This window comes from Protopterus annectens, chromosome 2.part2 (assembly GCF_019279795.1).
Source record: "Protopterus annectens isolate FY-2018-M chromosome 2.part2, PAN1.0, whole genome shotgun sequence".
Taxonomy (NCBI): Eukaryota; Metazoa; Chordata; order Ceratodontiformes; family Protopteridae; genus Protopterus; species Protopterus annectens.
This window is the reverse complement of record NC_056730.1, coordinates 562253391-562279415: the sequence shown is the minus strand read 5'-3', so window position 1 is coordinate 562279415 and position 26025 is coordinate 562253391. Positions and strand designations below refer to the sequence as shown.

The 26025-nt window shown below is 42.1% G+C and overlaps 1 protein-coding gene across 1 annotated transcript in view; it reads right to left on the bottom strand.

Moving 5' to 3' along the window:
- The window catches only part of LARS1 (leucyl-tRNA synthetase 1), a 1303086-nt gene that overhangs the window by 1045468 nt on the left and 231593 nt on the right, over positions 1-26025 (bottom strand). Inside the window, exon 8 of the mRNA XM_044064023.1 lies at positions 16277-16340. Coding sequence (XP_043919958.1) covers positions 16277-16340 — 64 coding nt within the window. The remainder of the gene's footprint in view (positions 1-16276; positions 16341-26025) is intronic.

Genomic DNA, 26025 nt, shown 5'->3' with positions numbered 1-26025 from the left:
CAACTCGGCCATATTTTAGCTCCAAGTCTTTCAACTGGCTGGGCTAAGATGGTATCCCATGCTGCACTGCTCTCTATCCCCAGATCTAGTTTGCTGCGAGCACCAGCACTCACTCTCCATGCATAACACCACCGAAGGAAGAACAAACCAAGAATGAAGGGAACTCTGAAACCAGGCCTAACCTCCGGATCCTCCAGGATGGGGGAAGGTGGGGGGGGGGGGTAAGTAAGAATGTGAGGCGAGATGGACTACATACATTGAATGTTATGGTGAGTACATAACTTCTTGATGTTATGCAGTCCAATCTCGCCTACATTCTTACCCGTGGACAGCGTCCCCAGCACCTAAATCCTGGGATGCTCAGTGGAAAATACTCCTGAGCACTGTGGAACCAAAGGAAGACCTGACTCTACATACCACATCTAACTTGTAATGAGTAACAAAGGTGTGAGGAGATGCCCAAGTAACCGCAGCACAAATATCATCCATAGACAATCTGACCTGAAAAGCTGTAGATGTAGATACAGACCAGGTAGAGTGAGCCTTCACTCAGAACGGTAAATCTCTTCGCCCTGAAGTATAAATGAAAGAAATACAATTGGAAATCCACCTGGACAACGTGACTTTGGAAACAGGAGCCCCAATTCTGTTTTCTGAAAATGAAGCAAACAACTGATCAGATTTTCTGAGGTCCTTTGTTCTGTGCAAATAAAATCGTAATTGTCTGTGCACATCCAACTGATGAAATTTGAATTCTGCCTTGTTCAAGAACTGAGGAAAAAACACCGTTAATTCAATGGATTGGTTAAGGTTACTAACTGATGCTACTTTGGGAAGAAAGGAAGGATTTGGTCTGAGAGAAACCCTGTCCTTATGAAAAATCAAATAAGGTGGTTTAATTGATAAAGCTTGAAGCTCCAGAACACATCTGGCTGACATGATGGCTAACAAAAAGACAGTCTTCCAAGTTAAGAATTTTAAATCTCAAGTGGCTGCAGGCTCAAAAGGGGATGAAGTAAGACCCTGTAGAACAAAGTTTAAGTCCCAAGGCATAACAGGTTCAGAGACAGGAGGACGAAGCAACAAAGTGCTTTCAGGAAAGCCTTACAGAGTCTATGTGCCATTAGACTAGGTTAGTCTGTGACGTGAAAGGTAGAAATCGCCGCCAACTGGACTTTAAATGGTTGTGGCAGCTGATCCCTGGTTGAAAAGCATAGAAAGGAACTCCAACACTGACGAGATTGGAGCTGTGTAAGGGTCAATCTGTTTGGCATGTGCCCAGATGGATAATCTCTTTATGAACCACATCCGGCGAAAAATGGTGAAGCCTAACTAATGACGGAAGTGGAGTAGCCAAGCTGTCAACTGGAGGATCCGAAGAGAGGGATGGAGCTGCCCTGACATGTGAGTCAGTAAGTCTGGTTGTGGGTCCAGAATCCAAGGAGCATCCATGAGATAGGGATGGAGAAAGGTGAACCAAATTTGACGAGGCCAGTGTGGAGCAATCAGAATCATTTTGCTTCCCAAGGATTGCGCTTTCTGAATAACCTTTGACAGCAAAGGAACCGGAAGGAAGGCATATAGTAGACCGGAGGGCCAATAGTGGACTAGAGCGTCCCTGGGTGACTCCCCCTGAGGGGGGGGATAAGGGTGAAGTAGCTGCTGCATTTGGCATTGAGGGGGCTGGCAAAAAGGTCGCAGCAAGGCTGACCCCACCTGCGGAAAATCTGCTCTGCAACTTGACAGTTCAGGGACCACTCACGAGGCATCAGAATAGCCCTGCTTAGCCTGCCTGCGATCACACTGGACTTCCCTGGAATGTGCGTTGCTACCAGAAAACGTTGGGAAGACACTGCCCACTGCCACCCTCGCATGGCCTCTCTGCAAAGGGGATAAGACTTGGTTCCTCCCTGTTTGTTCAGATACCATACCACCGACATGTTGTCTGAGTGGATTGCAATAGTCCCGAGAGGAAGAAAGCTCTGAAGTGCTTGCAACGCTAGTAGCACTGCTCTCATCTCCAGGACATTGATATGCAGATGAATCTCGTGCTCTTGCCACGTGCCTTGGACTGTCCTGCCTAAATAATGCCCTCCCCACTCCATCTGGGAGGCATCCATGGTCACCGTGGCAACCGGAGGCGAAGGAACGAAGGGTTTTCCCGCACTGAGGTTGTTTGTGTGAAGCCATCAACTGAGATCCTGTTTGCACCTGTCTGAGTAGAACAGGGTGAGAAAGTGGAAGATGATGGAGAGACCACTGGGCGAAGAGTAGCCAATGAAGGAGCCTCATATGTAACCTTGCCAGGGGAACTAACATAATCGTAGCAGCCATCGTCCCCAACTGGAGGACCAATCTTGCCTCCAGTCTTCTCAAAGGGAGCAAGGCGTAAATCTGTTGTTTTAAGACTGATTCTTTCCTGTGGTACAAACGCCCGCATGAGCATGGTGTCTAATTCGGCAGCTATAAAGGTGACACACTGCGAGGGCAACAAGGCAGATTTTTCCCAGTTCAAGGTGATGCCCAACTGTTGACATAGGTTGATAGTAGCGTCTCTGGTCTGAAGTAGCAGATGTCTGGTGGTGGCAGTAAGGAGCCAGTCGTCCAGGTATGGAAACACTTGGAATCTCTGACATCTCAAGTGAGCAGTCACCACTGCCATGCATTTGGTAAACACCTTGGGGGCTGTGGTGAGATCAAAGGGCAGGGCTCGAAACTGAAAGTGACTGGCTCCCAGCCAGAAGCGTAGGTGACTTCTGGATGCCCTGTCCATCTTTATGTGGTAGTAAGCATCCTTGAGGTTTATGGAGCACATCCACACTTTTCCAAACAATGGGAGAATAGATTGCAACGTGACCATTCGGAACTTAGACTTTTGCACATGGGTGTTCAATTGGCTGAGATCCAAAATGGGTCTCAGGCTCCCTGCCCTTTTCGGCACCAAAAAGAATCTGGAATAAGCCCCTAATCCGATCTTGTTTGAGGGGACATGTTGGATGGCTCCTTTTTCTAGCAGCTTTGAAACCTCTGAAGCTACAGAATCCCTTTGACTGGGTGGAACATCCGGGATTTTCTTGACTAGAGGGGGAGTTGATGAGAAGGGAATGATATATCCTCCAGAAATTATTCATAGAACCCATTGGTCCTGGGTGATACCTTGCCAGGCCTCCAGGTATAGTGAGATGCGACCCCCAACTGGCTCCGTAAACGCACAGTCGGGCCTCCCATCAGGAACGGCGGTGGGGAAAACCACGAAAGGAATCGCTGTCTCCCAAGTTACAAGGGCCTCCTCTGCCCTAGGGTGGCATCTACCTGAATAACCACCCCCTCCCCCACCTCTGGAGGGGGACTCACTTTGTGCATCGCAAAAAAACCTCTGTGATTTCTTGAACCACATCTTCCCACCCCTCTGGGCCTTGGAATAAGGCCTAGAGGGAAGGGAAAAATGGACTCCTACTGCAGACAGAGTTTTTCCCTCTTGCTCGCACCTAGTGAGTGTGTCTTTCACCTTGGTTCCGAACAAAGAGGAACCATCAAACGGGGCGTCGGTGAATGCAGACTTGAAGGCCTCCGCGAAATGACAAAGGTGCATCCAGGCATGTTTCCTAAGAGCGACTCCTGAACTTGCTGCCCTACTCGCTCCCTCGGCTGCATGAGAGATCAGCCTCATGGAGGGGTTTCAGTTTGCAATAGAATTGAGGGTAGACATCTGAGCGTTGACTTTGAGCCACCACCTCAGAAACGTTACCCGTTAGAGTATCTCCAAGCTCCTTTAGGAGATCTCTCTGGAGCCGTGTAAAGTGTGATAAGTAATTCAGTGACCGCAAAGTAAAGGCCGCTGAAGAAAACGTACGCTTCCCGTACTGGTCCATAGTCCTAGACTCCTTGTTAGGGGGATGGACGGTGGAAGAAGTCTCAGCCAATTCCTTCTTGGTGGCCGCTGCCACCACCATGGCATCCACAGGGACTCCCTTGGATAGAAATTCCTCATCAGAAGGGGCAGAGAAAAATTTATTGGGTCACCTGGGGACTGGTTCCACAGAGTCAGGGGTTTCCCACACCCTTCGACAAACCAGATCCAGAAGCTCGCTGAAGGGTGGAGACACCCAGGAGGCGGAGGGCTGAGCACCAAAGGCCTTCAGGAACACTGATTCCTCTTTGGAGGGGGCTATGGATGGCCAATCACCTCTTTGCTTCAAAATCTCTAGGATGTCAGAGAAAGAAACATCCTCAGAGGATGACTTAGGGGACCCCTCAGATTCCTCGAGTTCGGTGTCTGACGTGAGAGACTCATCTTGGGAATCTATGCGCTTCCTCTTGCAAGTTCTCTTTCTGGGTGGCTCCTCAGGCAAAAACTCTGAGGGGCCCTCAAAAATATGGGGACCACTCGTGGGGTACCCTGAGGCCTTGGGGCTCCACTGTCAAGAGATAGAGGGCGATCAGAGACCTGCACCGGTGCTGTAGGGGACAGAGTGACCGAACCGTATGATACCGTTGACGACCTGGCCAGCATGCTCCGCATGGCCTCGAAAGCTGGTCCTCCCAGGTCTGAAGATCGACCTGCCATGGAAAACCTCAGATCAGAAGGGACCAGGTCCGAAGCAGAGACAGGAGTCAGGCTTCCCTGCGGCGATGCACTGAGAGGGAGACTAGGAGCCGAGAGATGTCCCGAAGCCTCTCCCTCGGGTCCGACCGAGGAATCTCGAGTCCTGAACCCCATGGACGTTGCTGACGTCAGAACCGATAAGCCAGTAGGGACATCAAACGGAGCCGAGCACTCCCGCTCCGAAAGCTGAGATGCGCTCGGAGGAGGAAGTATCTATGTAGGTAGAGGGACCGGCTCCAGGGCCGACTGGGTCGGAGCCGAAAACAATTTAGCCAGTACCGGTGACTGAAGTCGTCTCTGCACCACCACTCTATCAACGTCCACATCCGATAAGGTCCTGGAGGATTTGGAGGATAGGGACAGAGATCGAGACCTCCTCTCTGAAGGAGACCTGCGAGGAGGATACCAGCCTAATGCTAAGCGACCGGCTCCGAGAAAATAGGAGCCGAAGCAGATTCCACAGACACTAACACTTCCTGTGACCCCGAGGACAATGGAGCCGAGGATGTCATAGAAGATTTAGATGTTTTTTCCGGCGGCTCTGAGGATACTGATGGAGCCGGGGATCGTGTTTTAGCCTTGGAAGATTTAGCTTTTGATGGAGAAGACTTCAAGCTGGAAGCACTCTCCAAACCCTCCTCGAAGGAGGGTTTCCGAAGTCCCTTCAAAATCAATTTGTTCTTCCTTTCCTAAAGAACACATGGGCTAAAAGCATGACAAAAACTACACGATTCCTGGAGGTGAATTGCTCCCAGACAGTACACACAAACAGAGTGTCCATCAGTGATAGACATCTTATAACTACACTTACTGCACTTCTTACAGCCCGGGGGCTTATGCTCCTTAGTATCTTTAGACATAGTCGCCACAAAACTGAGTAACTAACTCAACAAGCAGACCAAAGGTCAATCAGCAAGAAGCGCGGGAACAGAACAACCAAACAGTACATCACAAAGACCTCTAACTAAAATGGTCCTAGAACACAAGTACAAGAGGGAGGACTAATTCCTCTAATTTAAACAGTTTTAGCCCAAGGGAAAAAAGTTAGCACACAAGGTAAGCAAGGGGACAGACTAGGTCCTCTAACTGAAATGGGCCTAGCCCGTTGGAAACAGCTAGTAGGATACCACAAGAACACGCTAAAAGAGAAAAACAACTTTTCCACAACAGTTCAAGATGCACACACAAATAGCTATGAAAATAGCTTTCCTTGCAAAAAAACTTCTCTGTTATAAAGAAGAAAAGGGTACTTAGCCACAGCCAACAGTGAGACCACGTCCGAGCTACACAAGCGGCAAACGAGATCTGGGGATAGAGAGCAGTGCAGCATGGAATACCATCTTAGACCAGCCAATTGAAAGACTTCGAGCTAAGTATGGCCGAGTCGGAGCTGACATTCAGCTCCGAACCCACGGGTAAGAATGTAGGTGAGATTGGACTACATAACATCACTTGTTCCAATAATAATTATCCAGGCTGTTCTTAAAATATCTACACTAGTACTTGCTTTAATGTAATTTGGTAGTCTGTTCTATGTATCAGCTACTTTGTCAGAGAACCAATTAGTACACTTCTCATTCCTAAAGAATCTTCTACATAGGTTGTCCGATGATTCTCTAGTACTGTTTGAGAGCACCAAACATTCTCAGAGGTAGTTGTCTCTAAATGCCCTATATATCTGAATAAGATCTCCTCTTAGATATCTGTAAGAGACCCTGAGCAAGTACAGATATTTTAGTCTTTCCTAATAACTTAAATTTTCACATCCATGGATGCCCTTGGCATATTTCCACTGTACTCTTTCCAGTTTAATCATGCTGGTTTTTCTTACAGGGTTTCCATATTGTTATTCCACACTCAACATAGGATCTAATGTAACTAACAAACAATGACTTCAGCATTTTTTATTTCCTAGACTTTATAAATCTTTTTATACAACCTATAGTTCTAGAACTATCATTAACCAATTGGATGATATGATTAGAAAAACTCATAACTGAATCTACCCATACACCCAGGTCCTCAAATGAGTGTACAGTTTCAATCACTGTGTGCTGTATTAAATATTCACCTATCAATTTATCTCCCAAATCTTATATGCTTAGTTTTTCATGCATTTATCAGCATATTATTCTCCTATGCCCAAATGGTCAATTTAGTCAAGTTATTTTGCAGAAATGCTTTATCTGTAACACAATCAGTCTACCCAAATTCAGATCATCTGCATATAGACTGTAGAACACCTCAGATGAAAAAGTTAGGTCTGAAAGATGCAATCTAAACAAGTAAGGGCCTAGGACAGAGCCCTGTGGGACACCCTGACTGTAACCAAGAATTTCACCTGTTCAGTTGCTGTATGATACTTGCCATGTCCTATTTGTAAGACATGCGGCTATCCATCTTATCAAGAGTACATCAATACCTAGTTGTACTAATTTACTGATCAGTGTTTGGTGCATGACCCTGTCAAATGCTGAAGTTAAATCTATATAAATTACATCACAGCACAATATTTCATTCATAGCTGTTATTACATAATATTGAACATCATGTTACAGGTGGTAATAGATCTATTTTCAACATATGCATGCTTACATATGGTTTCAAGTCCCAACCTATGCAGTTCTGACAATAACTTATCAGATATTACCTTATCCATTATTTTTCACAACATGAAAGTAGAATTAAGGGTCTACATGACTCTTACTCTGTCCTACTCCCCTTTCCCTTAAAGAAAAGTTTAATAAGCGAATATCTCCAATCTTGAGGAATCTCCCCGTATTTATATGACCTAATGAGTAACAGATATAACGCTGAAGTGTTCTCAGGTCATTATTACAGAACACCTATTTAAATGCTAGAGGTTAACTTTTTTCGAAATCATACAAGCTGTTTTTCACATCTAGGAGGGGAATAAAGATAAGACAAGAACAGAGAGCAATGAATTAGTTTAAGTAGGAGCATAGGCTGTAACATGCATCTTAGCATGTATTACCTTAATTTTAGGTTAGGTAATGCCTGTGTGTGCAACTGTCAATTTGGGACAATTATTCCCATTGGGTGGGTTAAACTTAATTTTTGAAAATGTACATAGTCTTGTGTGCTTGCTTTAAGTTAAGAGGTCATGAGGGTGCTCTGGAATATGTTTGATGGTTTTCATAAAACAAGTCATGTAAAATGTGACATAGATTCAAATGGTGATAAGAAACAACTGCATAAACATCAACCTGGCAAATGTTAGTGGGTGTATGCAACACAAAAGTTAGAAACAGACATTTAAAAAGCTGTGGGATATAACAGGTGGGAACAATAACTTCTCATCATACTGGCTATACTACCCATATTATTCTTGAATGAGAATGGCCTCCCAGGTATATACAAAAAGGAAAAGGAAAGAGTATTAAATTATATTAAGAAATGCAGATTACAAATAGTAATGCTCCAGGAGGCCGATATGGAAAGAAGTGAGCATCTGAATTTGATAAAGAAATAATTTCAAGAGGGATATTCAGCAGAGTATCGGGTGCAAAGGAAAATGGGAGTAATTTATACAAATTGCTAGAGGAGCTCCAAAAGTGATAGAAGAGGAGATAATAATGGCAGATTTGTGGTAGTAAGGGTCTACTGGAAAGAGAGGAGGATTATGCTGGCATGTATTTATATTCCAATTAAAACTACTATTATTTAGCTTAAAAAATTTTGGCGAGATATAATCAGCTTTCAGCAGGGAATATTTCTAAAGAGCAGGGTTTGGAATTTTATTTGCAACAGCAAGTGTGTATTTGGGAACCTAGAAGGGATAAACATCAAAAGATGTACTCTGGAAGAAATTTATGAAAATATTTGGTATGGACAATGTGAATTCAGTACTAGGAACTCAAGAGAATTTACAAATTATTCCCCAAGGTATAATAAATGGGTTAAACTAGACGGATATGATATTTCACAGAAGCACGTGCATTTAATTGAAAGGTCTGACACACATCCAATAACTACTTCAAATCATATGTGCCAACAGCAGCAAAGATAAAAAAACACATATTAATGAAGTAAAAATGAGACTCTAACACTTCCCCACCTAACAGTTAAGAGCAGAATTTAAGGAATGGGTAGGGAGTGTAAATTATTCCAGACTTATTAGGGATGACAGAAATTTCTTCAGAATGTATATTTAGTGAGTGATATAAAATGAAAGAGGAGTTTAAAAATAGGGTAAAAAGAAAGAGAGAGGTGTTAAGAAGTAACGGATTAGTTTGAAGGACTGACAAAAGTTAAAGTATTGCAGAATAAGGGGAGTCTCACAGAAAAAGAGTAGGCACAAAAGTAGACTGCTAATGAGAAAATAAGGGGGTATCTGCATAATATCCATGACATTAGAAAGACTGCTGTCAAACAATTGTTTTTTGAACTCCGGATCACATAAACTTTTAGCACAATGACTTGAGCAACAGAAAGTAGAAAGGATTATTGCCAAATAAAAGAAGCCTATAACAAGGGATCCTGTAGAGCTACTAGAGATATTTCAGAAATTATGAAAATTTGTTTAAAGCAGGGAAATGAGGAAATGAAGAAACAGCACAAACTGAAAGATTTACAGAAGACATAAGCATGTCATGGTTACAGGTAGATGAGGCTCAACAATTAACAGTTGAGAAAGGAAGAGATTAGATAAAAAACATGATGTGCAATCAATCTGCAGGAAAGTCTCCAGGAATAGATGGTATTCATGTGGAAGTTTGGAAGCTAGAAGGGAAGAGAGTGAAACATCTGGAAGATTTTATTTAATAGTATTTTAAAAGGAGGGGAATGCTCAACATCCTGGAAGAAAGCTGTGGTGGCTGTTAACTAAAGATGGTAAAGATCCATACAACCGAACTTCATATAGGTCCTTTTCAACTGTAAACTATGATTATAAAGCATTTAGGTCTATAATAGCTAAAAGAGTGGCAAAGGTGTTGCTAAAATTGACAGATATGGATCATTGTGGTTTTGTGGAGGGGAAGCAAACATTTGACAATAACAAAACAATGATGTTCTAGAGGGAAGCAGAGCGTAAGAAAAATACCACTGTTGCTGGTGGGGCCTGATGCAAAGAAAGTATTCAATAGAGTATGCTGGGATTTTATAAGTACAACAATGGAAGCATCTGCATTCCCTGATATAATACAGTCAATTAGGAGAATATGTGAGGGAATGTAGGCAAAAACTGAAGTGGGAGGGTTCCTCTCTGACAGGATGTGTCTGAACAGAGGAACCAAGAGGGGTTGTACTCTTTCCAGAGTGTTATCTGCATTACATTTACAGCCACTGGCAAAGAAAATAAGGGACTTAGAAATTCAAGGATATAACTGGCATGGTAACAGACAAAAGTTGGCTTTATTTGCAGATGATGTTATCTTGTACCTGATAAAACCATAAAAATGATATCTCAGTATTTTTGGAAAATCTTGAGACAGTTTCAAGTCTTTTCAGGATATATGATTAATAAAGATAAAAACAAAGGCCATAGCTGTAAACTATGCACCCACACATGAAATGGTCCAGCAACACTCACATTTATGGGGGACACAATAAAATGAAGTATTTAGGAGTTTGCATTAAAATGCTTCTGTTATGACAGCTAAGGATATGTGGTGAGATGAAAAAGATTATACAAAAACTGAAAAAGCAGAAGCTCTTGTTTATGTATGTGGATAGCAAGATACAAGCAGTGAAAATGTTTTTAGTTCCTTTAGTTTTATATACAGGTCAGGCATATTTTTATCAACAAGTTGTAGGTTAATCCTAACAGAAGGAGATGGTTTATGTTTACCTGATTTGCATGGATATTTTAAAGCTACACAGTTAAGGCTCATGTACAGTATACAAGCAGAAATCTATCAAAGTGGAAAGGGATGATGATGAAATGGGAGTTCTAGAAATAAGGAGAGAGTGGGATTATGGATGCATATCTTTAAGGAGAAGGACAATGGACATTTATATTCATAAAGTAGCAGAATGCATTCTAAGAACTAAGCCAACAAAAGAATGGAGAAAGAAGACTTTGTCAAAAGGGATGATTCCAATGAGGAGTACAGAAAATAGGCAAGAGGGTGGGTTGGAATATACTGGAGTAAACTGGCAAAGGAACCAAGGAACTGGGTACAAATAACTAGAGAGAGGGAAATGTAACAGAATGGGGAATAGGTCAAGAAGACATTTGGACTGAAGGCTACAGACTACCTTCCCTATCAGGAATTGGTATTAGGATTCCCATCTCTTTCTTTTTATCTGTACTCAAAAGTGAAATTCCTGCTCTGGGTAGAGTTCTTAGTCAAGTCTATTACAGAAGTTGTTGTTAAAAAATGGATAGGAGGGGGAGGAGGATGATAACTAGTAGGCCATATAAAATACTGCACAACAACTATTAAAACCGATTAGAGGAGGTTAGAAAAGGCTGGGAAGAGAGACTGGATAAGCAATTCACAAGGAAACAGAGGAAGGACATATGTTTGGCTCCCAAGTAGGCAACAAAGTCTAGAAGATTTAGGATTTCTTCTTGGAAGTATTTGCATAGGTATTTTACACCCTAAGTAGACTCCAAAGAATTTTTCCACAGGTAGATGGCAAATGTTGGAGGTGTGACGGAGAAAGAAGAGGTAACTGGGAATATATGTTTTGGGCATGTAAAGAATTGAAAGACTTCAATAATTCCCTACAGAGTACTCTGGTGGAAAAAGTGGGTGAGCAAATGAGTATAACTAAGGAAATGATTTGTTCAGATGGGATACAAGATCTAAACTGCCTAGATATAGTAAGACCTTGCTAAGTTTAATTTTGTGGCTGCTAAAAAGCAATTAGTAAAATATGGAAATCAAAGTCTAAACCAACTGATTCTGAAGTACTGAATATTGTAACAAAGATAAAGAACTGGAAGTGGAATCTTTAGAAAAGGGTAGAAGCAAATCACATAAAAAATGGAAATTGTGAAATACACAAACAATCACGCTCAGGTTGCTGTGTATTTCATACTGGGTCTAGAAATAAGACCAGATCATGCAACATAAAAAACTGGAACTAGGTCTAGAACTGGGACTACTGAATGTTCAACTTTGGGAACATCTGGGACATCATCAGGAACGGGAGTAGGAACTGAGACATGTTCTTTGAAAGGAACACTGCCTGGATTGCTCTCAGATCTAGAGTCCGTATCACAGGTACAATGCTGTGATATCGATTCCAATTCATGGAAAATGCCTGCAGTTTCTCCTGTACTCTAAAACCTTCAGATTCCACCAGACAGGATCTCGGCTCAGCACACATACCAGTCAAATGACCAATCCAATCAAAGCCTTTGACCGTTTGCATCCTCACTCTCCTTTTTCCAATGGACGAAGAAATCTGCTTGTTTTATCATAGCTGAACTTCTGAAAATATCTCTTTCTAAACAGTTGGGCTTTGATTGCTCTTTTTTTTAGCATTAGGCACCAACAAGCTGGAACCGATAGGCAAGGTTGTTCTAGTTTGGCTAGCCAAAAGTATCTGAGCAGGCGAGCCAAGAAAGTTGTCACAGAGTATATTCCTGAGATTAAGTAAATTCAAAAAGATATTGGTATTGTCACTCTTTGACCTCTCAAGCAACTGCTTTGCATTCTGTACTGCATGTTCAGCCAGGCAGTTTGAATGTGGGTATTCTGGACTGCTAGTAATATGGATAAAGTCCCACTCTTTTGCAAATTTCTGAAACAACTGAATGGTAAACTGAGCACCATTATCAGAGATAACTCTATGTGGACTACCACATATTGAGAAATGACGTTTCACCTTGGTAATAAAAGTAGTAGACATTAGGTTTGGTAGCAAATCAATTTCAAACCAGTTTGAGCAAGAGTCTACCAACACTAAGTAATGCTGATTGTTCCGATTAAATATGTCAGTGGCTACTGTTGCCCAAGGAGGTTTAGGGATTTTGCTTAGCTGAAGTGGCTCTTTTTGCAAATGCAGCTTAGTACTGTTGCACACTGAACAAGATGAAAGCACTTTACCAATGTCTTTTGACAGAGAAGGCCAAAAAACTAGCCCTCACATCTTTCTTTTTGTAGATTCTGAAACTGGGTGGCCATGATGCAAAATCTGAATATACTCATGTTGTAAGGAAGAAGGAACAACTTCTTTATGACCTTTGAAAATGATACCATCTTCCATCAACATTTCATCTCTGTAAGGAAAATTAGGTTGCACTTCTGGCAATACACAAGATTGCTTTGAGCTTTTGCAAAACTGGATCAGTCATTGTATGATCTCTCAGCTCATCTAGTCTCATGGCAGAAAAATTATGCATTTCCAGGACATCAGTCAAAATTCTCTGCATCAAGCTGTTCCATTATATTTCTGGGCAATCTGGATAAGGTATCAACCAGATAAAGACATTTGCCTTTGGTGTAGACCATTTTGAAGTTGTATTTTTGCAATGTGAACATCATTCTTTGTAGTTTTGCTGGAGCTGTATGCATAGGCTTCTTTAAAATAGTGACTACAGGCTGATGATCAGAGTCAATCTAGTTAGCTCTACCATAAATATAATCCTAGAACTTGGAAGATGTGAACACAATAGCCAAATGTTCCTTTTCAATCTGAGCATACTGCATTTCAGTTTGGGTAAGAGTTCTGTATGCATAGGCAACAGGTCTGCCCTCCTGAATAATAACTGCACCCTGAACTTCCTTGGGCAACAGTATAAAACTCTAAGTCAGAAGATGGGTTGCCAACTGGCTCACTGACAAAAAACACACTGTAAAAGTTGCAGACTCCAAAGCTGACTTCAAACCAGTGACAAGTGGAGTACCACAGGTTTCAGTCGTAGGACCTCTACTGTTTGGTATCTACTTCTTTGAAGTACAGACCAACACAGAAGGCCTTTTGCTAACAAAGTTCGTAGATGACTGCGAACTAGGAGCCATAGTCAAGTCCCCAAATGATCTGGACGTCCTAGAGAAGGGCCTCTCTGAGACAGATGCCTGGTGTCAGAGCCATGGCCTCAAGCTCAATGCCAAAAAGTGCACCATCAGCCCCTTTGGTAAAAACTGTGTACCCATGAACTACCACATAGGTGGCAGTCTACTTAACGCTAAATGTGTGATGAGACCTTGGGACCCAGGTGGACAGTAGTCTCTCCTTTGATAATCACATCGCCACAGTAGTCAGGAAATCCTTCTAAGTGGCACACCTCATCACAAAAGGGTTCTCATCCAGGAAAAAGGAGGTTATTGTTCCCCTCTACTCGACACTCACTAGACCCATTATACAGTACAATGCCCCTTTTGGAATGTACCTCACAAGACATCTGCAGCAGCTGGAAAGACCACAGACGTACCTCACAAAGAGGATTACTGGCCTCAAACAAATGCCCTATACTAACCGTCTCAAAAAACACCAGCTTTACTCTGTAGCATATCGCCTACTCCGAGGTGATCTCTGCCTAACATTTAAAGCTGTCAAACCCAGAGCTGTTGGACATGCTACACCTAAAGAAATCCCAATCCCTGCGAGCTACACGCTCTAGTGGCCTAAACCTTGTCACAACAATAAACAGGACATGCTGGAGGAATTAGATTCCTGTCCCAGAGACTTCCCATACTCTGGAACAAGCTACCCATCTATGTCAAGCAAAGTTCATTAGCACTCTTCAAGAAAAATCTTGATGAGTGGATGGGAAATAGGAAAAACACCCCGGGGAATCACTTCTGTGTCTCTGTTCGACAGTGGCACAGGAAAATAACTTTCTTGGGTGGTGTAAGTTGGCTAGGCTTACGTAGGCCCTTGGGCCGATAGCCTAGTACCTACCTATGAACCAATGAAACTATGAAACGGATTACAGTAAAGATAGCAGTCCAATAAAAATAAAAGTACAAGTATAAATACTTAAATAATATAAAGAGTGAGCAATATTGCCCATAGTGGAAAAATGTCATGCAGATACATTTTAACAAATTAACACAGTTAAAGTCAAAAGCTATTTACAGAGTGTGAGAGATCTATGGGAATTGGCTATAGAAGGTTATAGTTATGGGTTCAGTTCAAGCAGCTTTATTATATACAAACACATTTGGAAGGAGGTTAGTAACTTAAAATTAAATAAGCTTATAAACAGACTGACTATCACACACGTACATGCTCACACTCTGGCTGTTGTCTCAAAATGGTGCTGCTGCCTGCACATGCTCACTATTTACATGCATGTGCCTACACTTGGAAATGCTTCTCAAAGTTATAATACACTGTTCTACACAGAGTACATATCTTCAATATCTAACAGTCCTCAGTAGTGAATCAGATAAACATGGTAGGAGCCAAAATGCTGGCAGATGATGGTGCAGTTAACAACTGACCTAGAGAGGGTTTACATAATCACTGCCAGACCCACTTTTCACTCCAAAGAGGACAAACAGTTAGTCTATCTTACTGCACTTGGCAGAATCTCAAAAGATAATGTACATCAAGTGTACAGGGAGCTCTCCCTAACCCGGATTCTGCCACAAGAAAGAAAAATATGGAGAAGCATGTAATTGGGCTTGATCTAAGACCCATTTAGGAAAGCTTTACGTTGTCATCGAGAACAAAAGGAAATTGTGAAAGGAGAAAACTTTAGAAAATCCAGTATCTTAAGGGAGGCAGTAATGGTCATCAAGAAAACCATCTCATCTTTCAAAAGACCCATCTTCACTTCTGTCAAGCCAGCTGGTTCAAAAAGGACTGACAAGACGGTCAATCATGCTATTCAAAAATCAAAGGAAATAAAAGCTTTTCAAACATTCAAAGGAAGAAGAATTTCGTTAAAGAACTGAAGAACAATGACAGAAACATCCATGTTGTCCCTCAGATAATTAAGACACAGACAGACATCTAAATTATAGGAGATTCATGTGACTCGGACAACATGGGATTCATTTAAGCCAAAAAAAGTGAGAGCCTCCACAACTTGTAGTCTGGTGATGGAAACACTTCCAGTTTTATTCACATCTAGAATTACTGCCAAGGAATCTGTGGAAGACCAAAACCCAGAGCAAAGAGAGATGAACTCCAAACCAAAGGAGGCTTGAAGTAGATCAGCAGTCTGTACTCTTCTCGCCTGGAAAGCAACACACCATTATCAGTCACAAAGGTGCAGCCAGGACAAGCCATTGCTCTTTCTTTTCTGAATTTTGTTATCAAGGAGAAAGGAGGAAAAATATATTGAAATTTTCTCTGAAATGAATGGGAGAATGGCACTCAAACATAACTGGAACAATGCATTCACTCAAACAGCAAATGGATTTACTCCAGCATGCATCAATCATAGATATTTAACAGACAGGTCTCCATTACCTCCAGCACAAATTACGTAACACTTACTTCTGCCAAGATATATAGTACTAAAGCTAGTAATACCAAATGGGTGAAGCAACATTAAAATATACATTTTTCAACGCCTAGTTTGTGAAGAATCTATGACAAAGAACAACTCTAATTTCAAAGATGTTGTCTTATCAATTAAGGCTGCTGCAATTGAGGTGACAACAGATTAACTGATAAGTTGAGAGAAGTAAGGAAGAGATGTGATAACACAGTATCTCTAAGAAAATAAAAATTAACATAACAAGGAGCAATATTCTACCACTTAAATCAAGCCAAACACAAAAATGTCATTCTCACCTCTCCAGTCTGCCTGTCATGATCCATACAAGGCTGTCCATCCTTAGGGCAGTAGATTGTATATCTACAAAAAAGTCAGCAACCGAGCAATCAGCTGATCGAAACAAAAATCAACCAATAATGCAATTCAGAATAATCATCAACAACCAAAACAGGAAGTGAAAATTTTCCAGACTAGCACCCACCTGTGAAGGATCCATAGCAGCATTGTTATACTGTCTGCAGTAACTTCCAGAAACTTCTTGCTTCTCACAAAGGTTGTACTCTGATGCCTGCAACATTTGCTTGCACTTCGTAAAACTAATGCTTTTATATGACATGGCATGGCACAGAACTCTGCCCTGAACATGCAAATGGGAATATATCACAGCTAATCTGACTGCCTAACAGTTCAACTCCTGATAGTATAAGCTCAGCAAAATATCACGGCAAATAAAATCCTGCTCTGCTGTTACATGTCAGAAAGGAGAAAGAACCAATGAAATACGATTAATTGAAAAATATTCTCCAAAAGTACAGCTTCCTTGAAATGAAACAGTACCATTAAAGTTTTAAAAGCAGGGACAAATCCCTTATAGGTTCATAGGTAAGTACTAGGCTATCTGCCCATGGGCATTTATAAGCCTAGCCACAGAGTGATGGCTTTCGCCTCCCCATTAGATTAGTAACCTGGGCCTCTGTCAACAGGGCTCCTGAAGTGATCCATGGTAGAACTTACGATTACCCATCCACTCATCAAGATTTCTCTTGAAGAGGGTCAGAGAGGAGCTCTGTCAAGTATGGATTGGGATTCTATTCCAGAGTGAGGGGAGTCACTGGGACAGGAATCTATCCCTCCATCATGTCCTGTTTATTGTTCTACACAGGTTCAAGTCGCTAGAACAAGTGGTTCTGAGGGATCTCGTTTTTTTTTGAGGTGAAGCATGTTCATTAGTTCAGGGTTTGACATGGCCCTATAGGTCAGGCATAGGTCACCTCTGAGCAGACGGTAAGCGACTAAGAGCTGGAGCTTTTTTAGTCGTGCTTCATAGGATAATTGTTTAAGGCCCTTAATCCTCTTAGTGAGGTACTTCTATGGTCTTTCTAGTTGTTGCAGGTGTCTAGTGAGGTACATCCCAAATGGGGCATTGTACTTTATTATGGGCCTAATGAGTGAGGAGTAAAGGGGCACAATCACCTCCTTGGATCTGGATGAGAAACCCTTTGTGATCAGGTGTGCCACATAGGATTTCCTGACCGTTTTGGCTATGTGGTTATCAAAGGAGAGCATGCAATTTACTTAGGTACCCAGGTCCCTAATTACTTCTTCTGTACTTAGTGGATTCCCATCTATGTGGTAATTTGTAGGTACTTTGTTTTTCCCAACTGGGATTACTATGCATTTTTTGGCATTTAGCTTGAGGCCGTGACTTTGACACCAGGTGTTTGTCCCCGTGAGACCCTTTTGCAGGATGTCTGTGTCAGCTGGAGAGTCAATTATTGCACCAAATTTAGTCATCTGCGAACTTGGTTAGCCACAGTCCCTCCGCCTTTGCCTGTACTTCGGAGAAATATATACCGAACAGGAGGGGTACCAGGACTGAGCCCTGTGGGACTCTGCTTGTGACTGGTTTAGAGTCAGACATGGCACCTGCCACTCTTACCGTGTGGGTTCTGTCTGAGAGCCAATTGGCAACCCATCTCGTGACATGGGGGTTGATATTTAAGCTGGTGAGTTTGTCTACGATTCCCGAGTGTGGGATGGTGTCGAACGCCTTAGCGAGGTCCAAATATGCTGTGTGGACCACCTTCCCTTCATCTATTGCCTTGGTGACTGTTTCGAAGAAGTCGACCAAGTTCAGGAGGCAAGATCTGCCTTTAACAAAGCCGAACTGGGTGGGGTCCAGTGTCTGGAGGTTCCCAATGTCCCTGTTAATGAGCTCCATGATAATGTGTTCCATGGCTTTGCAGACCAAGCTAGTCAAGCTTATAGGGCGATGGTTCCCAGGGTCAGTTGTTGCACCACCTTTGTGGAGTGGTACGACTGTTGCTGTATGCCATTCATTGGGTACATAGCCTGTAGAGAGGCTGAGTTTGAATAGTGATTTGAGATGGGGGAGGGGTTAGTTAATTTTGAAGCTCGTGTAAGACACAACCTGGGATAGCATTTGGTCCTATTGATGCTGTGTTTTTGGCCTTTGCAAAGGCTGTCTTTACTTGTTTGTCTGCGATATGTGGAGCGCCACATTCTTCTGGGATGGGTGTTAGCCCCTTTGGTGGAGAGGGGGGGGGGTGAAGTTTGCACTGAACTTGTCAGCCAGGATGTTGACAATGTTGGTTGGTTCAGTGTATTTATGGCCATTATGCACTAGCTCGGAGCATATCTGAGAGTTTACCCTAGACTCTTGACATAGTTAAAGAAGGCCTTGTGGTTATCCTTAGAGTCACTGGCTATTTTTCTTTCGAAGTTGGCCTTGGATGATTTAATGAGGGAGCGCAGTTTTTTACTGATGTTAATCAGAGATGCCTTCTTATTTTGGGATTTTGTTCTATCTTGCAGGAGTTTCCTCCTCCTGTTGTAAAGTTTATTTATGGCCAGGGTCCACCAGACTGGCTTCCTCATTTTTGAGGAGTTGGTCTTGGTTTTACTTGGGATGGCTCGGTCCATGCATTCTTGAAGGTGTTCACAGAATGCACTTGTAAAGGATTCTGCCGATGGGTCATCAATTTCCATTTGATTGGGAGCTTTGAAACTTCCAACCTCGGTCTTGAGGAGTGTGAAGTTGGCTTTAGAGAAGTTTTTTACCTTGATTTCCTTGACTGGGGGGGGGGGGGGTCCAGTGTGATTAGTTTGTGATCTGATCTTACCAATGACGAGTTTACCTCAGATGTGGAACATAGGTTCCCCATGTTGGTGATGACCAGGTCCAGTATGTTGTCACCTCTTTTGGGAATGGTGACCAGCTGTTCAAGGGCGTTCCAAGTTTATAAACTCAAGGAAGCATTGGGCTAGGGCGTTTGAGCTTGAGTAGTTTTCCCAGTCAATGTTTGGATAGTTGAAGTCACCCAGTAGCATGATGTTGGGTAGAATCTTCATATTTTCTAATGTTCTCAGGAATGCTGCGTGAGGGTCCTGAGACAAGGTGGGAGATCTGTAGCAAGCTATAAATTGAACAATTTACCCGCTGTCAATTGCACTTGGATGGTCTCAGATTCAGTGTTCCTTGCAGCTCATGCTAAATAATAAATACTCACTATAATAACATCTATGAGAAGGACTTCTGCAGTAATTAATTTTGGGGATTTCTCCTTCTGCCTACCATTGCTCAGTAACATTTTCTTTCTTGTTCTTATGCATGGGCTACATCCTACTGCTAGCACACATCAATCACTCCACAGCAAGTTAGAAGACAGTGGCTAATACTTTGATACTCAGTCTGCTCCCCTGCATTAAATTAATATAATCCACAAAACAAGAAATAAAATTACAAACATGCAGGACTAACTTACAGGAAACCCCATAGGCAGTAGCAGAATAATGCTGGTGTGACCAATATAAATAATGGCAGCGGAAGGGTAATAAACATCCACTGCAGAAAATCAGCTGATATGGTCAGTTCATTGCTGTCATCCTGCTAGTAATCTTCTGCAGTACATGACAGACGGGAAGTATTACAAGCAGTGAAAAGCAACTCGGAGGCAGGAGGACAGACAAAAAACAAAGAATGCTAGAAGGTGAAGTCATTATAATTACGAGGTCCCAAAAGATATCTGACTGCTTTAATCACTATCCAAATAGTGAGGCTTTATGACGATGTGCACTAATAATTAACTGACAAAAGTACAAATCAGGTAAAGTGGCATTTCTGAAGTAAAAACTGGAAGATATTACATGCCCGACATAAAACAGCCAGCATCATTCAACAGAGTGTTAACCAAATAAAAGTAAAATAATAACAGCTCACTCTTATAGGTTCATAGGTAGGTACTAGGCTCTCAGCCCTAGGGCCTATACAAGTCTAGCCAAAAAGGTACCCTGGCTTTCGCCACCCAAGAAAATTATTTTCCTGTGCCCCTGTTGAGCAGAGCCACAGAGGTGATCCCTGGGGTGAATTTCCTATTTCCCATCCAATCATCAACATTTTTCTTGAAGAGTGCTAATGAGTAGCTTTGTTTGATATAGATAGGTAGTTTGTCCCAGAGTATGGGAAGTCTCTGGGACAGGAATATAGCCCTCCAGCATGTTCTGTTTATTGTGGTGACAAGGTTTAGGTCCCTAGAGATTGTAGCTTGGAGGGATTGGGATTTCTTTAAGTGCAGCATGTCCAACAGCTCTGGGTTTGACATAGCTTTGTATGTTAGGCAGAGATTGCTTCCGAGTAGGTGATATGCGACGGAGTAAAGCTGCAGTTTGAGACCGTCTATGTACGGCATCTGTTTGAGGGCAGTAATCCTCTTTGTGAGGTATTTCTACACCCTTTCCAGTTGTTGTAGATGTCTTGTGAGGTACATACCAAAAGGGGCGCTGTACTCTATAATGGGACTAATGATTGACGAGTACAGGGGAACAATGACCTCTTTTTTCCTGGATGAGAAACCTTTTGTGATGAGGTGTGCCACGTACAAGGATTTCCTGACTACTGTGGTGATGTGATTATCAAAGGCGAGACTAATGTCCACCTGTGTACCAAGGTCTCTTATCACACATTCGGTGTTAAGTAGACTACCACCTATGTGGTAGTACCAGGGTACAGAGATTTTACCAAAGGGGATGACAATGCACTTTCTGGCATTGTGCTTGAGGCCATGGCTTTGACACTAGGCATCTGTCTCAGTAAGGCCCTTTTGCAGGATGTCCACATCATCAGGAGTTTCACTTATGGCTCCTAGTTTGCAGTTATCTGCAAACTTTGTTAGCCAAAAACTTTTTGTTAGCCTGTACTTCAGAAAAACAGATACCAAACAGGAGAAGACCCAGGACTGAACCCTTTGGTACTCCACTTGTCACTGGTCTGAAGTCGGATTTGGAGTCTGCTACTTTCACAGTGTAGGCTCTGTCAGTGAGCCAGCTGGCAACCCATCTTGTGACATAGGGATTTATACCTAGTTTAGTGAGCTTATCTATAATTCCAGAGTGGGGGACAGTGTCAAAAGCCTTGGTGAGATTTAGACAGGTGGTGTGAACCACCTTACCCACGTCTATGGTTTTGGTGACTGCTTCAAAGAAGTCAACCACGTTTAGGAGACATGATCTGCCTTTTACAAAGCCGGACTGGGTGGGGTCCAGCGTTTGGAGATTACCAATGTCTTTGTTTATAAGTTCCATGATGATATGTTATATGGCCTTGCAGACCAGGCTCGTTAGGCTAATGGGGCGGTAGTTCCCGGGGTCTCTGGTGGCTCCCCCTTTGTGGAGTGGGATAACTGTTGCTGTGTGCCATTCAGTGGGCACAAAGCCTGAGGTGAGGCTATGATTGAACATGGTGCTTAGGTGGGGTGCCAGTTCATTCTGTAGTTCATGTAGAATGCAGCCTGGGATGTTGTCAGGTCCCATGTATGCTGTGTCCTTGGCTTCGGAGAGTGTGGTTTTTACCTGTGCAGCTGTGATGACAGGAACTCTGCATTCTTCCGGTATAGAGACGGGCTCTTTGGGGGGGGGGGGGGGGGGGCAAAGTTAGCACTGAACCTATCTGCCAGGTTGTTGGCAATATCAGTTGGTTCTGTATATTTAGTGCCATTGTGCTGTAACTCAGAGCAGATCTGAGTGTTGCCATTGAGATTCTTGACATAGCTATAGAATGTGTTGTGGAAGTCTTCCGAATCAGTGGCGATTTTGTTTTCATAACTAGCTTTGGAAGATTTTGTGAGGGATCTCAGCATCTTACCGAGGCTGACCAGGGAGTTCTTCCAGTCATGAGATTTTACTCTTTTTTACAACAGTTTCTTTCTTCTATTGTAAAGTTTGTTTATGGCAGGGGACCACCAGATTGGCTTCCTTTTTTTGGAGGACAGCATTTTGGTTCTGTTAGGGATAGCATGATCCATGCACTTGTGTAAGTGCTTATAAAGTGCATTTGTGTAGGATTCAGTAGTTGTACCTCTATTGTCGGTCTGCATGGGTGTTGTGAAGTTTGCCACTTCTGTCTTAAGAAGTGTGAAGTTGGCTTTGGAGAAAATTTTTATGGTGGTTCCTCTAATGGGGGGGTGGGGGCAGGATGTGGATGCCTAGGCTGATTAGCTTGTGGTCAGATCTGACCAACGAGGAACTGACCGCTGGTGTGGAAAACCAGTCGCCCATGTTGGTAATGACCAGGTCTAGGATACTGCTGCCCCTGGTGGGGGTGTGGATAAGTTGATCCAAGGCATTGGAATTTATGAATTCCAGAAAATGTTGAGCAAAAGAGTTAGTACAGGAGTAGTTTTCCCAGTTAATGGTGAGGTAGTTGAAATCGCCCATTATTAGGGTGTTGGGTTGTACCCTAACATTATCCAGTGTATCAAGAAATGAAGAGTGGAAATCCTGGGGCATGGTGGGGGATCTGTAGCAAGTTACAATTTGGATTGCAGTCTTGCCCAGAGTTAGTTGCATTTGGATAATCTTGGATGCATTATGCTGAGCAACTAGCCTGGAGGTGTGGACATCCTTAATGAATATGGACACACCTCTGCCTTTGGTGTTCCGGTCCAGGTTAGGTGGCCGAAAAGTCTAGTATGAATTATAGCATGGTAATGCAGGGGTGGCTCTTTTTAGCCTTGCACCAGGTCTCAGTCACTGCACAGATATCGATGTTCTCCATTTTAAGGAGTGCCTCGAGGGAGTGCATTTTGAGACTTAGACTTCTAGCATGGAGTAGCATTACCCTCAGATTTTGCTTGCTTGCAGAGTTTCTGGTCCTGACTATGTCCTACATGACCCTAATTTGATTACTGGCCCAGGTTCTAGAGTATTTGACCTGGGACTGAAAGAACAGATTCTGCAACACTAGTTTACCTGTCCTGGGGGTAAAGTACTGCCAGAGTCTCATCATAAGTACTTCATTTCTTAAACTAGGTATTAACGGGTTGTGAGTTTGCCAAGGTGTGTAGAAGCAAGTACTCACAAAGGTTCGGCAAAGCAGGCATTACACTCCAGTTTTTTCAGTCAATAGGAGGAGTGTGCCATTCAAAAAATCTGGTGCCTGCTCTGCTCTTTAGATGTGCAGGGGGGTGTCAAGAGGGGGCACAAGTCAAACAAATTAGTACATAAAATATAAAGGCACTAGCACTCAACATGGAAATAGTTTGCTTAGCAAGTACAACTTCCACTCTACTTACAAGCAAAGGAGATATGCTTTTAACATCAGTTATCTATAATGACATCCTCCTTGACAAGTTAATGACTGGGCTCAACCTCTCCACCAACTGCAACTTGGCCCTTTTTTTCTTCAGAAGTTCCTCTTCTGAGGCATCAACATCCATTGCTGGCACATAATGGAGTGTCATACAAACTGCTTAAAGCTCCTAGTCCCCAAACGCACCAGTTTGTGTGCAATCAGTAAACAAATCACACTTCTTGAAACATGAAACAATGATTTAACACCCACATTGTTACCAAATGATATAAAAATATATTAAAACATCTTTTAAAAAAAAAAAGAACTTCAACAACCAAGGCCCGATGTCAGGGCTGTCCAACCACAGGGAGCCATCAAGGAGGATTCACCTGTAAATCAACTAAAAACAGTTAAGACACTACTTATTAAAAATATCAGTGACACTAATCTGCATAAGTTAGTTACTACAAGGGTATATTATTCGGAAGAGATCACTAACAGCAAATCATTGCATTCGGGTTTACTTAACTTCCTGTGATCCACTTCCTTGTCATATACTACTCGTGGCAACTTCCCTGCAAGGGACAAACGGCTACGCCCTAATGTAGGTGGAGGGAGTGCCATATATCTTGAACTGTTCCTCATTCTTCTGGGATCCATAAGCCTCATTTGTTTGAAGGGACCGCTGCTTGTGGTAACAATGACAGCTCATGAATGCAACTGGAGTATTATAACGTGTAATGATACTTAGAATGATATAGTCAAGTATATGCAAAAACAGTAAAAGTAATGCACATAAACAGTAACGGAAAAAAATAAACTGTCTACATACTGAACATACAGGACATCCCCTTAAATAACTAAATAAATCCCATGAAAAAACTATGGAGACAAAACTAAAGACAAATAAATAAATACTCCAACAATTAACAGTTTTGTTTCTAGGACTGGAATGAAAAATTCATTAACACCAGCTCTGTTTAGTACTGCACTTCAGGCACAAGTAGCAGAAAGTGTGAAAGTTTTTTTTTTACTCTGGTTCCTGCCACAAAAAAGAAAACAAATGATCAAACCTGGTTGAGAACAATTCAGTAGCAGTTTTCAGGAGATAATGCAACTTGTCCAAAGGGACACCTGATCCTTGTGAAAGAAAGGTTATCAGATAGTTTTGTTTTTCATCAACAGATGTTTCGACAAAGGAAAAGTGGATTTTTAGGGGTAGTGTGGGCTTTGATTTGGGAAGCCAAAGCAGACTCAAAGAACTGGCCAGAAGCACTTTCAGGGAAAAAAAAAGTCAAGGAATTTCTAGGCAGCACATCTTGTATGACCTTTTCACTAGGTCTTAGAGATCTACAGTAACTAAGCCTTAAAAGGGTAGTGTGGCAGGTACCTTAGTGATGAGAGAAAAGTATTAATTAAAAAAAATAAAGAGGGGAAATGAACACTTAAAATACCTCCCTGTCAGCTACAGAATTAGTAGGCATTAACCAAGTCATAACCTTGATTTATTTTGTTAAAGGCTAGCCAGGAATTTCTTTAAAGAGCTGGTATAAAAGATGACATTTAACTAAATGCAACAAGCCACTTTGTATACTTAGGAGGAGCATGAAGATGAGACTGAAAAAGGCAAATTTGTTATAATGTGCACAGATGTACTATGTATGTAATGTACTGTTTTTTTAAATGTATACAGTTTGGGGTGTCAGAGGTAGATGGAAAGTATTGTACACTGACTATAAACAAATATTTGGAAAAATATGAAATGGGTTTAAAATCTCTTGGCTGTCTTCCTGTACCACACCAGGCTCATACCAAGACTTCTTCCTTCCCCCCCCCATGTCGTCATATTCTTAATGCTACCTCCCTTATTTAATCTGTCTCAAACCAATATTCTTAATTCTCTTATTGCCATGGATTGGACTACTTACTGTTTTATAGGCTTAACTCAATATATCCCCTCTACTGTGACTCTGCAGAGGAAACCTTTACATTCTGCCATGGATACCAAATTATTTTCATTTTGCATTCATCTTGCATGTTTAGTATGTTCTTTCCTTTATCTTTCCAACTTCTCAAATGCATTAATCCTGTACATTTCCTACATATTCGTTTGATGTTTATTTTCTTCGTGCAAATTTTACTGAGAGTGATACTGATCTCCTGTTGTAATTTGTATTTTGCACAGCTTTTTCCCCCCAAGCCTTCGCTGGAAAACAGGTTCTTGCTCAGTTAGACTTTCCCTATAACCAAATGTCAATAAACAGGTAATACAATAAATAAAACAGACGTTATTTCACAGATGATGCCAACCACTGGTGTCACTATATATGCTACTAAATAGAAAAGCATGTACAAAATATGTCATAAGTAGAAATGTTTATCATAACTGCAGCACTGTCAAATTTAACATGGAATGTAAATGACCTACTGTTGACTTATATTATGAAAGGTAAACTG